Here is a 14,530-nt window from a genome sequence, read left to right as displayed (position 1 = left end):
GTATCGGTACTTTGATTATTAAGTTAAAATAAACAACATACACAATGCATGTTACACCCATGATGGCTGGAACAACCCACCTCTGGGTCCCAGGTAAATTTATGTATGTTGTCACTTTAAAGTACACAAATTAAAGTAATTTAGGAATATATGACATATTAATAAATAAAGTATTGAAAGACACAAGATATCATGTAGAACCTGTTTAGAGGCCCTTGTCTCCATTGATTTGAGGTGATATTGCAATTTAGGGGTGCTTATACTCAGATGAATCTGCCATTAATCAAATTACCAAAAACAATGCTCACAATAAATCCTGCCCTGGGGTATTTGCCCACTTGCCAATAACATGAGCAGCAGAAGAAATCTGCTCTGTCCAAGATGGCCTTCGAGATCTTTACCCATGACATAAGTTGAAAATAATGGAGTAGTGTTTGCATAGCACTAAAGAAAATACAAGTTTTTTAGACAGCTTTTCATACTTCTTCTCTTATGTTTATCTAGTATTACAATATCATGACATGTTTTTGTGATCACACAATTATTATTATTTCTTTTGAATTGACACGATTCCAAACAAAAGGCTTTTATTTTTCGAGGCAAACTAAGTATTTCCGGTCTTGTTGTGGTTCCCTTAACACAACTTTTTTTAGACTGAGAAATGACAACATTGAGAAGTAAAACAGTTAAACAGTGTCACCTACAGGTAGAAAGGCAGGACATGCGTAACATCCAAAAATCCTCCTGATCACGTTAATTTTACATGGACAGACATCGAGAGTTCATCATCCATAAACGTCAGAAAAAGAAATGAATAGATGAACAACTAGGAATGTTTAAGATAATATGACAATTATGACTTAGTCCAAATATAATATAATACATCACATATTCAATAAAAATTATTAATGAATTAATTGCAAGTGACAAGTGTGGAATATCTCCGAATATATCTCCAAATTAACAAATGGGGTTTAAACTTCGAGTGCTGATATGTCAAAATCCATACAGACGCATTGCACCACTTACCCCTTAAAAAAAAGCTATGTCCCGAGTCGACCTACCTGCCATGAGCTGATACTACGCAGTCGAATAACAACCAGAGCTGCTGTGATAAAACAAAAGGAACAGTGCAATTTGTAAACATAACATACATGAGATAACATAAACAAACACATTTTCAGTGGTAAATATTGTCTTAATATGCATTAAACCAATAAACCGTGCAAAAAAGTTTTGTCCAGAAGGTGTCAGCAGAATACAATCCAAAGGGGCTGTAGTATGTATCGTGGGCATGCAAGAGGCTGAATGCTGTAAATATTCTCTAGAACCTTTGCATGAATATCAAGTCTTTAATATTATGCAGTTATTATCTGATTTATTACAATAGCTTATATCCCTTACAAGTCACCACATTGATGTAATGTCAATGCAAAGGCACTGGCACTGGCCTTAGCAGCATAAAGTGACATAACTCACCCATAAAGCACTCCAATATAGATATGCACCCTCTGGTAAAAAAAAAAAAAGCTATATTCCATGTTCAGTAAAGCTATCTGTTTTTGTGGATACGTTTTATAATTTCATTTTGTTCAACATCAACACTTATAACATTTCAGCCATGTGGATTAAGGAACAGAATTGGAGATTACATTCATCGCGCTTGTTTCCAGTGAAATTGAGGGGCTGGAAACCTCCTGACACCCCCCTCAAGGGGGCCCCTGAAAGTCCCCGCACCCCATATTGAGCCACCACCGCCCTGATGAAAAGATCCATTCTCCTGCATAAGGTGACAGTACAGTTATCTGAACTAACGCCCGCCTCCTCAAAATTTCAACCAATGAAACTAAACCTCCTTCAACTTCTTACCAATCACCCGCCAACATCTCTTCATCTGTGACCTATCAGTTTCGAGTACTGGCTTTTCTTTTCACAGCCCCCATTCTCGACCAATCAGAAGCGAGGCCGCCTGCGCAGAGGGCTGGGCGCGAGAATCGGCGGGATGGACAAAAATCATAACGCCAAATAGAAGTGCAGAAAAGTAAGATAGAAACAGCCCGGACAGAGAGTAATGGGAGTAACGTGTTAGTCTCTCCATCTTAATATCGACTTTTTGTTGCGATATTTTCTTTTTAGAGAGAAGTAACAGAAGAGACACAGTGACGCTGTCCTTTGGAAAAATGTTATCGACCACAATCAAGGCTTTTACCGACAGAGCGTAATGTTATGGACTGCAATAAGTTAGCGCGCTGGCTAGCCGAATAATGCTAGCTAGATACTGCCACGGCTCAGAAGAAACCAGCAATGACTGACAGCGATTTCTATGGATACACATCTATTAATGTGGATTTTTAGAGAACTGCCAAACACAGGTTCGTCTTTGAAAAGGTTCAATCATCCCACCGACTGTCATGGACAACGCGAAAACACGCAGGTGGGTGCCAGCAATAATAGTACAGTGCTGATTATCCGGTGCGCTAGCCATCTGTCACAGTAGCGAGTGCTTCTGTGCAGCTCGAGTAAAAATAACATCAGTTGGGTTTCGATCAGTGAGCTGTGAATGCGGAGTGGACATTCACACTGCAAGTTTTATCTCTGACAACTTAACATATCCTGCATGTGCACCTGCACAGTTATATTGTAAGAAGGTCCACCTATGAGATTTATGAACGGTAGTGAATGAGGAGTACCTATAATAGATACATAATAATGAACGGTTCCTCTCTCAGTAGCCTGAAAATAAGTATGAATAGTGTGAAATATAAACGATATTTAAAAGTATAGCTTGTGAATCCGAAACGTGTTTTAAACATGGGCTACACTGTTGTTTTCTAAATGTTGGTGGAACTATAAAGTATAGAGCCAATAATATATTTTGCTCTGCATGGGAGGCGCGCAGCACATAACAGAAGTTATGTAACAGCAGCATCATTGGAAACACATTACTTTAAGGTGACAGGACAGTCAGATAAGTTGCAATAAATAAAAGTTTTTACAAGTCAGATTATGTGCTCTCCGTATCAAAAAACAAGGCACAGATAAAAAAAAAAGCTACGTCAAATAAAATATGTTTCATCTTTTGACATTTGGTCCTACTGGAACACTGTGTTGCTGCCACAAGAAAAAAAAGCCATTGGGGAAAAGTACCTAAGAGTTTCCAAAGCCCTTCTTTGTTCTTCAGAAACCCCACTTTCAAAAAGTACCTGAGAAGACAGAGTGTGTTTGTGATTAGACTTTAGAAGTTATATTGGCCTCATGAGTTATAATGACCAAGGTCTTCAGAATATTGATTGTTTACATTCAACAACAGTAAGATGCATAATATTAAAGATATTTCCAATCAAGTGCTGTCAAGTTTGTAATTATTTGTATCAAAAACATACAATTCATGATAAAAAATTATGTTAATTAAGTTGTTAGTTGATCAACACAATATCAATAGAAAACTATACTGATAATGGATTCCTCTTATCAAGCCACTGATCAAGCAAAAATGGCAAATATTTGCTGGTTCCACCTTATTTAATGTGAGGATTTGCTACTTATTTCTGATTTTTAATGTCATAAATTAAATAGGTTTTGGACTGTTGGTCTAGCAATTTGAAGAGGTAACCTTAAGCTGTAGGAAATGATGATGGCAAAAATGAAAATAATTGTTAATTTACTGATAATCGTGTGCATTTATTTTGAATTAGGTGTTTATATCTCATCCTCACCAAATACCCCTCCTTGTTTTCACATCTGGAGAGAGTTCATTGGCTATTTTGAACTGCACATCCTGTATCTTACAATATCCTATTAACTGTTTATGACTGATGATGAAAAATCACTAATGCAGGTATTACAGTGACTGGTTGGTACATTGGGGTCTATGTTAAGTGGGTAAATAAGGTGTTAAACAAAAAGTTAAGAGGTTATATAAGTCTGGCTGTTTTTGAAACTTTTTGAACAACTGGACCGTTAGGACTTTGCCATTCCCCCGACCACACCCCAGTGCACCGCCTCCTCCATCTAAATGACGCACACACACTCGCACACCTCTGGAGGTGAAAGAGCCTGTTGATGTGGGATTGCCCCTCTCCTGCAGCCCCTTCATGCCCCTCCTGCCTGTTCAGTCTATGGTCCAGAATCATTTCCCCACTTCGCTTTGCTCTAGTGAGGGAATCAGGCCACACCAAAATTTCAACTGGCATGTTCAAGTTTCCACACTGAGGAAGAGCTTTCAACCACAGTCTGATACAAGCCCTGAGCAAAGCAGTGTTTTCCTCTCATGTGTGCGTTCAAGTACATTGTGTATATGTGATTGCTAAGCCTTTCTATATGGTAATACATCTTGGGAACAGCAAACTTAATTTCTCCTTTATTTATTAAAGTCTGCTCCACTACAACAAAGAAAGTGTTGCCCAGCAGCAAGTTTTATGGGAACACAGACATCCAGTGTTACCTGCCAACTTCTTGTGTCAGTAGAGAGGAATTTTGTGTTCTTGTATGTAGTCATACATGAATACATGAATACATGAATACATGTTGTTTCTTTATTTTTTACTCTGACAAGGTTCTGATAAATCCTATCATGGTTCTCTAAATAAGACAGTGACTCATACAGGGTTATCATCTTACTAAAAACATGTTACTCAAGTCATTTTTTGCCTTGCTAGAATGACTGAAATACTTTTTGTGTTCCCTTTTACTCTATTTCCTTTTATTGCTTGTGTTGGCTGTGATCTTGAAACTGTAGTGGCCGACCACAAACAGCGAGTTTACTTGATAACTTGCATACAGTGTGCACTGATGTTCTTCTTACTCTAATAGAAGCTTGTCAAATGAAATTGCCAGATGCTTCTACATGGGTCACAGTGATTAGTCTTCAGTAGCCACATCTTTCTCCACACTTCTTTGAACCTGCATCAAAGAACAAGAAAACTTAGTTAAATTGACAAATTAATTAAAAATCTACTTAAAGCTGAGCCTTTCCCAAGTATTCTCCTTTACCCTGAGAGCCTGCTCACTAACAGAACATCCTTATAGGGAACTTTGCATGTATGTATTTGCACAAGCATAGATTTTAATTCATGTCTAATCTGGGTACAGCAGTTCGTAATTTCCATGCATTACTATATTCATATTGCTATTCCTGCTTAGAATCATTTACCTTATAAAGACATTTTGGCTTCACCAAAAAATCTGCTCTTCTCTTGCTCACTCCACATTTGCCCTTTGTTTTTTTTTTAGCAATGATGAGGATGAAGAGCTGCACTCCACAGATCCAGAGAGTAAAGAGAAGAGCAAAGATAAAAAGACACTGTGCAAAGTAAAGTGGTCCCGAGATGAGGTAAGTTTGTTGGGAGGTCTGCACTCACAGGGGTTTTGTAGGTTATTTGAGTGTTTGAAATGGAGACTTTACACTGCATGAGATTTGTATTTTTTATCTTCTTGTAAATACGAGCGTGTTTAAGTACATCATAGGGGAATATTATTGATCACTGCTGTTATTTTGTTCAGTAATACAGTGAAAGTGCTAGTGAAAGTGTTGATTTAAATGGAGAAAGTTCATCCCGTAGTGCCTTCACTCTTCTCTTTCCTTCCTCTCCCTGTTTTAAGGATGAAAAGCTGAAAAAGCTTGTCGAGCAGCATGGAACTGACTCCTGGAAATTAATAGCCAACTTTTTTCCAGTAAGTATACAGTGTAATGCATTGTGATAATTAAGAATATTATGTCATTGCTTCGTGCAACACTGGTCCACCCTTTTCCATTCCAACAGTTAATAACCACCCGAACCATTTAGAAATCCCATAATTCACATTATTCCTAAATAGGATGTTTTCAACAGTGATGGTGAGTCATTCGAGTAGTGACTGGAGAGGCAGATGTATTTACAGCTGTCATGAGTAGGTATAACTGTGAAGCAGTGGATTGGTGTAATGAGGTGTTGCGCTTTGTGTGTCTCTGTCACAGGGGAGGACAGATGGCCAGTGTCAGCACCGCTGGCAGAAGGTGCTCAACCCTGAGCTGGTGAAAGGACCCTGGACAAAAGAAGAGGATCAAAAGGTAAGAGGAGATGGGAGTTTCTGTTCTGGACAGAAAGAGGGAAGACTAAATAGGTAAATGATAGGTGAGACAGAAGGAAGCTGTTGGGAGTGCTAAGAGCTTAGTTTAAGTGAAAGAACACAATACAAACACAAATGCCACACTGTGCAATGTATCTTTTACCTTCAGACCAACAGGGTTGTGCACATGCGCAAGCTTCCTTCCCGCCAAAAACTTCCTTTGCTTAAGCTTCTTGTTTTCTTTTTTGCAAAGTCAATTCTCCACTACGTCATCCGTAATAAAACACAGACTTTCCAAGTCACTAGTTTAGAGCCGAGCCCTTCTTTGTACAGATCGAGGCTCTGATGTCTTCCACAGCTCTAAGATGAGCAATGCATTCCTTAAATGGATCACTATTCTTCAAGAATGTCAAGAATGGTTTCTCATTCCTGTGAAATCTTGGCATCATAACAGAAACAAAGAGCTATCAATAATAGCTGGGGCTGCCAGCGATGACATCACGCCATTTTTCAGCTGGAACAGAAAGAACAGAAGTTTTCTTAACACTAGAGCTGCTGTTGGCTATAAATACGCAAAGAAGAAAAATGTGATTTCCCTCTCGATACAAGCTTGTAGCCTGAATGAATCCATGTACGGTCCTACTCCATCCTTTCATATGAGTGTGCGGATTATAATGTTCTGATTTAGAAATCAGAACTACCTGCTAAATTTCCATCCTTTGGTGATGTTTGTTTAGGTTATCGACCTGGTACACAAGTATGGCCCCAAGCGTTGGTCGGTGATCGCAAAGCACCTCCAGGGGAGGATCGGAAAGCAGTGCCGTGAACGGTGGCACAATCACCTCAACCCAGAGGTGAAAAAGTCTTCATGGACTCAGGAGGAGGATCGAATCATCTATGAAGCCCACAAACGCCTGGGCAACCGCTGGGCAGAGATCTCCAAGCTGCTTCCTGGACGGTAAATATAACCTCACACATTCATTCCATATCTCTGCTTCCACTTTAAGTAAAGAGATGATAAAGAGGTGATCTGGTACAAAATTCCCATCTCCTCCCCAACAGGACAGACAACTCCATCAAGAACCACTGGAACTCTACCATGAGGAGGAAGGTGGAGCATGAGGGCTACCTGCAAGATGACTGCAAGACTTTGACTTCCTCTCATACTGGAGCGAAAAGACGCCACCACAGGCTGTGTCCTCCAACTCCAGCAGAGCCACAGAACTGTGATCGCAGCCCCCTGTCGATACTGGGGCCCAACCAGGTCCACTTGCAGTTTTTCACTTCACACTTATATGGTGTTTTAATCTCTTTTGTTTTTGTCCTCAGTGAGTTTTACCTGAGCGTGTTTCTCTGTGTTTCAGATGGGGGGATATCCATATGATCCTCACAGTGGACATGTGATGGACAGTGTTCCTGAAAACTCAGGCTTCATACTGGTGAGTCTTTGTGGGTTTCTCTGCATGCCGGTGGGGACAACTTGTCACATTCTTTATTTTTCTGGACTTTCTGTAGATATCCTTGTGATTGCTAACTCTGGACTTCAAGTCAAATACTTGAATGTCCTGTTATTTTCATCTAACATTCAATAACTGACAAAAGGGGGTAAATCTCCATTGCTCCCGTAAATATTTTATGTGTAAATCTGTTTTTTTTTTTTTTGTCTGGTTTTCTTAACTCTTTCCTTTCCTCCTGTCCTCTTGACCTCTCCTCCCTGACATTTGTTTATTCCAGCCATCCTGCCTGGATGATCCTGACAGAGAGCAAAGAATTAAGGAGCTTGAGCTGCTGCTTATGTCAGCAGAGAATGAAGTCCAGCGACAAGTGCAGTGCAGAGGTCCATGTGTAAGAACACACTCTGAATGTGTGTTAGCATATTTAGCCAGCATAGCCCGCCTGTGTCTGTAGCTTACATACACTGTAAAAAGGGTCATTTTAATATTGAATATGTTACTTAAAATCAAATTAAAGTGAGATAAAGGCAGAATCTTACAAATTTGCTTGAACCAGATGTTATTTTTTAGCCTTTATCTGGTTTGATTAAATAAAATACTCTGACATTTGACTCTAAAAAATTCCTAAATCCCATCTCCTCAGTTAACTTTACCTCGCTTTAAGGAAAAGAAGATTTTAATGCTCAAGTCTAATTGACTCAGTGATGGACTTTTTGCAGTGTATACATGTGAAAACAAGATTGGTACACATCTATGCGTGCCTGTAGCCTGGTTTGCTGTAGTGTTGCTATAGTAACTACCTTCCCCATCTTGCTACTCATTCAGACTGGCCTGAGGCTTTGCTTGGTAGCCACCTCCACCCCCTATTACCATTGTTCCCAACATGAACCTGCTCCCTCACCCCCCCCTTCCCCAGTCCCCATGGCCACGCTCAGCCAGCAGTTTGGTTTTGAACCAAGCACTCTCTCCTGTTCCTATTCTGTTCCCCTCGACATTGTTTTCACATATCATTCACCGCATTCATTTACTACCTCATTCTTCACAGACTTCATAGTGTAAGATTTAGTGGTCAAGACTGGTTAAATACAGTGGGGTCCACTTTAGTCTCAGACTTTTGGACACCACTGTATTTTATAGTATCACCAGTGTTTTCCACATTTTCTTCCTAGTCGCAGATCATTTCAAATCTGATGCATATTTACAATAATTTTACATGACATCTGCCAGTTTCACATCAAATCAGACACAAAACTGCAGCTGGATCGAAAGATCTAACACCAGTGTTGTCTCCCTCCTGTCCCTCAGAGCTTGGAGCAGTATTCAGCGTGGTCAGACAGCGTGTCAGATGACACGTTGACCACAAGTAGCAGCAGCCTGGAGGAGCAGGCAGAGAGAAGACCCTGGACAGGACCTGAGATTTCCCAGGGTCCTCCAGCGCCGCTTCCTGTCTCTCCCAGCAAGTTCCTGGCTGTGGAGGCCAGCACTGTGCTCTCCACCCTGCAGACCATACCAGAGTTTGCAGAAACCATGGAGCTCATTGACTCTGTAAGTAAAAGAAAGAGCACAACAGGGAACAAATGCATCGCAGTATGAATTTGTTGAAAATACTCAGGAATATATTAAAGATCTACTGTAGATGTGTCTTGCTCTGCAGGACCCTGTTGCATGGAGCGAAGTGACCAGTTTCGACCTGTCAGAGACAACGACGCCGCCCAGGCACAATCAGGCAGGCTACACCACTCTCCTGCAAGAGAGGACGATTGATAATTCAATGGGCTACACAGTCAACACATCGACCGCCATTTCAGGCCGAGACAAGAACTGTGCTTCATTTGGTCTGGGCAGTGTCACCTCCCTGACTCCCATCAACTCATCCAAACCCTCCCAGGGATCCACTGGGAGGAGGAAGAGAAGAGAGAAAGGGGAACCATCTCCTTTGTGCGACAGGACCTGCTCTTCCTTTTTGGAAAATAACTCAAATTCTCCCAAGAAAACGCCCACAAAGTCACTGCCATTTACCCCGTCCCGAGTAAATGAAATCTGTTTTTCTTCACATTTCATAATCCCAAAATTTGTGGTTGCTCTGGTCATGTGACTGACGTGCCTCGTGTGGTTGTTTCCCAAGTTCTGCAACATATCAGGGGTGGAGCATCTGAATCTGGATAACCCTGCCCTCACCTCGACTCCTGTGTGTGGCCAAAGGTGTCTCCTTTACACACCGGTCCACAAAGAAACCACACCTAAGCACCAGAAAGAGAATGATGGGTAAATAACTATATAAAAGCAGTTTACATCTTTCCAGAGTTGGCATAAAAACCTACTGTTACTATTCTTTGTTGGGATTTGCCACAACGTTTAATCAGCTAGTTAGAAGGAGTCTACTCTGTGTGTAATATTCTCTGTTAACTCTCTAGTTCACGGACCCCCAAGTTCCGTAAAACTGTAATGATTCCAACCCCAAGGACACCGACTCCTTTCAAAAATGCTTTGGCTGCTCAGGAGAAAATGCACGGGCCCCTGAAGATGGAGGTAAGACGTCAAATGCGGCCTTCTGTCTGCATTTACCTGTGCGTCTGCATTCATGCTAACTTTCTTATACATACAGTCTATGGCTGCCTGCTGCCGTGGTTACATTTATGTGTCCTTGTGTTTTTCAGCCGCAGCCTCTGGCATTTCTAGAAGAAGACATTCGAGAAGTTCTGAAGCAGGAGACTGGAGCAGACATCTTCAACAGAGCAGACGTTCAACCAGACTACAGGGCATGGAAACATAATGTATGTGTTGCATGCACACCTTCTGCCCCATGATTAATCTGCTCTGTTATCAGAAGAAATGAATAAATACAAATGTTTTTTTGTTGAAATAAATATTTTAACACATACTTACAGATACACAAATTAAAAAATGTCCTCAAACTTAATCATAGCACTAAAATAAAATTGCAGTTTTTGTCTTGGTCCTTTGATTTCAGATGGATGGCCCAGCTAGAAAAGTGCGCAAGTCCCTTGTGCTAGACCCTTGGGGGAAGGACTGCCTCAACGTCCAACTCTTCCAAGAGCAGCTCAACAACGCACAAGTAAGTCACTTCAAGGACACTTGTTTAAAATCACTGGATCAGATCCTGTAGCTAGATGTGAATACTAACTTAATAACTATTACTGATGTGTGCTTGAGTGGGGCACTTAACCTCTCAGTGAACAGCAGCAGAGAGATGTGGTTTACTGTTACTGTATTCATGCTTGACCTGTTGATTCAGCGTTTGGAATTGTCTCTAAGTGTAACAAGACATTTAACACGCTTTCATATTTGAATTGAATTTGGTGTCACCATTCCTTTTCGTTGTTAATCTACTGCTTTATTCTAAACTACACCATTCACTGAAGGTCATATTGCAGGTGCCAGAGGAAAGTCTACTGACAAGCTCCTCACTGATCACCCCTGTCCCTGAGCAAGAGGAGTGCAGCCGCCCTTTGACATCTGCGAGAGAGGAGCCCTCACTCATCCCTGTACATCAACATCGCTTTACGAGCCCACGGGTGAAGAAGCTCCCCGCCTCCCACAAAGCACCAAAACACGCCGCTGTGCAGGTATGTAGGTCATTTATGGTTTTATGGTATAGCAGTGGTGGCAGAGATCTTCTGCCAATATGGTACATTGCAAATAGAATGATGTGAACTACAGATACAGGGTTGAGTAATAATAGCTCTTGGTCATTTTCTCTGCAGGTGAGTGAGTGGGAAGCAGTGGTTTATGGGAAGACGGAGGACCAGCTGATTATGACAGAACAGGCCCGTCAATACCTGAACCCTTACCCGTCGTCTGGCTCTACCTCAAGGGCCCTTGTGCTTTAAAGCCGTCCCTTCGCTGCGCAGGCAACACTACTACGCCCATCCAACAACTAAAACCTCCACTGAATCCTGTAAGAGACAATCCAGTGAAGACAAATGATTTTATTTTTTTCTTTTGATGCAGAAATGCACTGCCAAGGACGTCCACAAAAAGGCATGGCTGCTGGTTTTGTTTTTCAACACGTTTCTAGGTAACTGCCCAAGTACTTCGTTGTTTATAGATTTGGCCTGTACTTTCTTTTGAACACACACAACTTGGCTACGTGAGCAGTTTTGTACAGATATGAAGAAGGCTAGATTTTTTTTTTTTTGCACTAGTCAGTAATGTTGAAACAACCTGCACATACCGTAGGCTGTAGAAATAGTGTTTATTATTAGCAGTGGCTGCTTCTGAGTTTTATATTGTTAATATATTGTTTAAATAACAAGAAAGACATTTTATGACGTAACGCTACTCATTGTGTATCTCCTCCAACTTGTTTTGCTAAACTGCCCCATTGCTGTGACCAGATAAAAGCCACGTACATGCAACATTTGTAGCTTATTATCAAGACCCGTGTGTTTTTAAAATCGCACCAGGGGTTTCTAAACAGACACATACAATACAGAATATCATTTTAACCGTCGCTTTTACATCAGAGACACAAAAATGAAGGTGTGTGGTTTTTCTGGGACAGCAGTGTTACATTGCTGAATGCTTATCCATGGTGATGTGAAGTTTTTTTGCGGATGGAAATAGGAAGCTGTCAGTATTGCACTACTGAGTTGATTTTGCTGCTGAGAAAGGAGCAATGTTTTTAAGGGCAAACTGGATAGCACTTGTGATGGTATCTTTTTTTTTCTTTTTTTTTTAACAACACGGCGTTTCCTTTCCAAGGCCATAGTGTCCGTCGAGACATCGGTTGAATGTATTTCATTGCTATGTACATGTGTAAGAACCTCAAGAATGGAAGGGTACCTTTATGTTTATTTCTGTTTGTTTTATTTATTATCTGACAGCTCTAAAGCTTAGATATTAATATAAATCGGATACCAGGAGTTTTTTTTTTTTTTTTTTTTTAAGAAGTTTAACATTGCTGACAAAACAGCCTTAAAACCCTCACTTACTCTAAAAGCAGTTCTCTCTGTAATCCAAAATGAATTTCTTTGGTCAGTCGTTTCAGTGTGTCACGGCCTGTGCTGACCAGTTATCATATCATCAGTGTTCTACAACAGGCATTTGGTCGAGAAGGATTTACTTTTTATGTGAAGGCTGTAGGTTTTATTTATTTAATGTCTACTAATTTATTTATTTCTTTAAAAAAAAAAAACATTTAAGAGAAATTATTGAAGAATTTTATTGTCTTTTTCAAAATCAGGATTGGGCTACCATTCAGTTTCATTACTCCAAGTTAGAAGAACATGCACTGCCACTAATTTAATGTTAATTTCTTTTCCTGAACTGGCAAGATCTAGCAAGTAATCATTGTGTAGTTGAATCTGTGATCTTGTAACATATAGATAGGACATTTTTCTTCCTTTGATTCAAATGTGCTCTTCGAAATTAGGTAGCAGGACTCCATCTCCGACCTCTAATCATAGACAAATTGCACTTTTTACTCATCATTTAATTTTAAATGTTTGTTCGTTCATTCTGATATTGTAGCTCTTGTCCCCTTTTTTATTTTTGTTTTTGTGTGCGTGCGTGTGTGTGTATGTGTGTGTGTGTGTGTGCAAGATGGACGTCTCCCCATTTTGTAATGAATGCTGACATTAAGATCATGCTGCTTGGTTTTAACAAGTTCTCTTCTCCTGTTCTGCTGCAGACAAATGTGTGTACATAAAAAGCCTCTCATAAAACATTTTTAGACAGATGGCTGTGGGCAAAAAAAAAAAAGAAGAAAAAAAAATCACAGCTCACACAGACCATCCTTTTACAACAAGATCTAAATTTGACCACTGCAGCATCAAGTGTGTCAACAACATTTTATCCTGCTGAAATGCCCTTTGGCAAGACCCCATATCTCTGCCACTCACTCACTATAAAATGTAATGTAAATACACACGACTTTTGGTGTGATTCTGAAGAAATGTACTGCTGCACTGTGCTTCCATGTTAACAGATTGATTCATTTCATTTTTAACCATCCTGAAACAATATAATCTGGTTAAGTAACACTACAGCTATAAATGGTCTTTGTATTATCGGCATTAATGGATCCAGTATTAGTTATAATCTGGATTATCCTGCATTAAGCATTTGAGTGAGAATAAGAAGGGAATCTTGTCAGGGAGATCAAGTGGAAAGATCAGGAGTATAGCACACAACTCTAAAACAGAAAGTAGACTAACATCCACACAAGACATTTGTATTTCAATCCTGTGTTTGAGATGTGTCTAATCTGTATATATTTGTGTTACATGTTCTTTTTTGTTGGTTTGACTTGTTGTGTTTGTACATTCCATTTGTTAAAGTCCAAGTTAATATGTTTGTATGTTAACAACACTTGGCCATGTAACATCATAGGTTTTGAGGGAATTAAGTACATAGACAGGATAGTAGCATCTATCATATACTACTGCAGTTATGCATGAGCAATACACAAGATACACAAGATGCTGGACTTTGCTTTCATTTACAAGGTGAATCACAGATGTAACACTTGCGCTATGTTTTGTAGCATTTTCAGTTGAACTCATAACCAAGGTACCATAGAAATCTTGCCAACTGTCTTTGTAACCATGTACTTAATTTGGAAAAATAAATGCATTTGTTGCATGACTTCCATGGTAATTTTCCTGTGCAGTATTTCTTCCACGTCTTCCTTCTCTGGCGAGTGCCCGACTACAAATTAGCATATGTTACATGTTAATAAAGATTGCTGACGATTCTTTAGTTTTTCTGACATGCTCACAGCAGGGATAACAACCTCTTGAGTTCTTGCCAAAAACGGGATTTCTTGAAAGCCATTTCCTTCGGGGGAAAAAATGGAAATGGGAATCCACTACCTTTAATTGTATTTTGTGACATTTACCCAGGTGGAGTTGACAGCCGAGCAGGTGAACTGTAGAAGCCTGGGTTGGACGACTGATAGAGTGGTTTAAAGATGACTCCCCCCTGTAATATCTGTATGTATATGTTGGGATGCTGTCAACTTGGCCTGGGGTTTAGGGACACGAGCCCCCTCCATCAGAACAAGA

General features: G+C 40.2%; 1 protein-coding gene across 2 annotated transcripts; it reads left to right on the top strand.

The window, feature by feature from the left end:
* Nucleotides 1-2,062: 2,062 nt before the first annotated feature.
* On the top strand, nucleotides 2,063-14,138 carry mybl1 (MYB proto-oncogene like 1). Of its 2 annotated transcripts, none has more exons than XM_023416829.2 (16): nucleotides 2,063-2,434; nucleotides 5,233-5,332; nucleotides 5,602-5,673; nucleotides 5,957-6,049; nucleotides 6,786-7,006; nucleotides 7,111-7,312; nucleotides 7,413-7,487; nucleotides 7,783-7,893; nucleotides 8,808-9,047; nucleotides 9,157-9,531; nucleotides 9,628-9,767; nucleotides 9,917-10,031; nucleotides 10,160-10,276; nucleotides 10,474-10,578; nucleotides 10,898-11,089; nucleotides 11,228-14,138. In XM_023416829.2, the coding sequence occupies exons 1-16, from the start codon at nucleotides 2,412-2,414 to the stop codon at nucleotides 11,351-11,353; spliced, it is 2,307 nt and encodes a 768-aa protein (XP_023272597.1). In that variant the 5' UTR covers nucleotides 2,063-2,411; the 3' UTR covers nucleotides 11,354-14,138. The 2 variants fall into 2 exon arrangements, with proteins under 2 accessions (XP_023272597.1, XP_087032919.1); XM_087176793.1 differs by having other exon boundaries at nucleotides 9,139-9,531.
* The last annotated feature ends 392 nt before the right edge of the window (nucleotides 14,139-14,530 follow it).

Source organism: Seriola lalandi, unplaced genomic scaffold (assembly GCF_002814215.2).
Source record: "Seriola lalandi dorsalis isolate HSWRI2012SDOR001 ecotype SW California unplaced genomic scaffold, Sedor1 jcf7180002054570, whole genome shotgun sequence".
In the NCBI taxonomy this organism is placed as follows: Eukaryota; Metazoa; Chordata; class Actinopteri; order Carangiformes; family Carangidae; genus Seriola; species Seriola lalandi.
The sequence above is the reverse complement of the archived record's forward strand: the minus strand, read 5'-3'. Positions and strand labels throughout refer to the sequence as shown.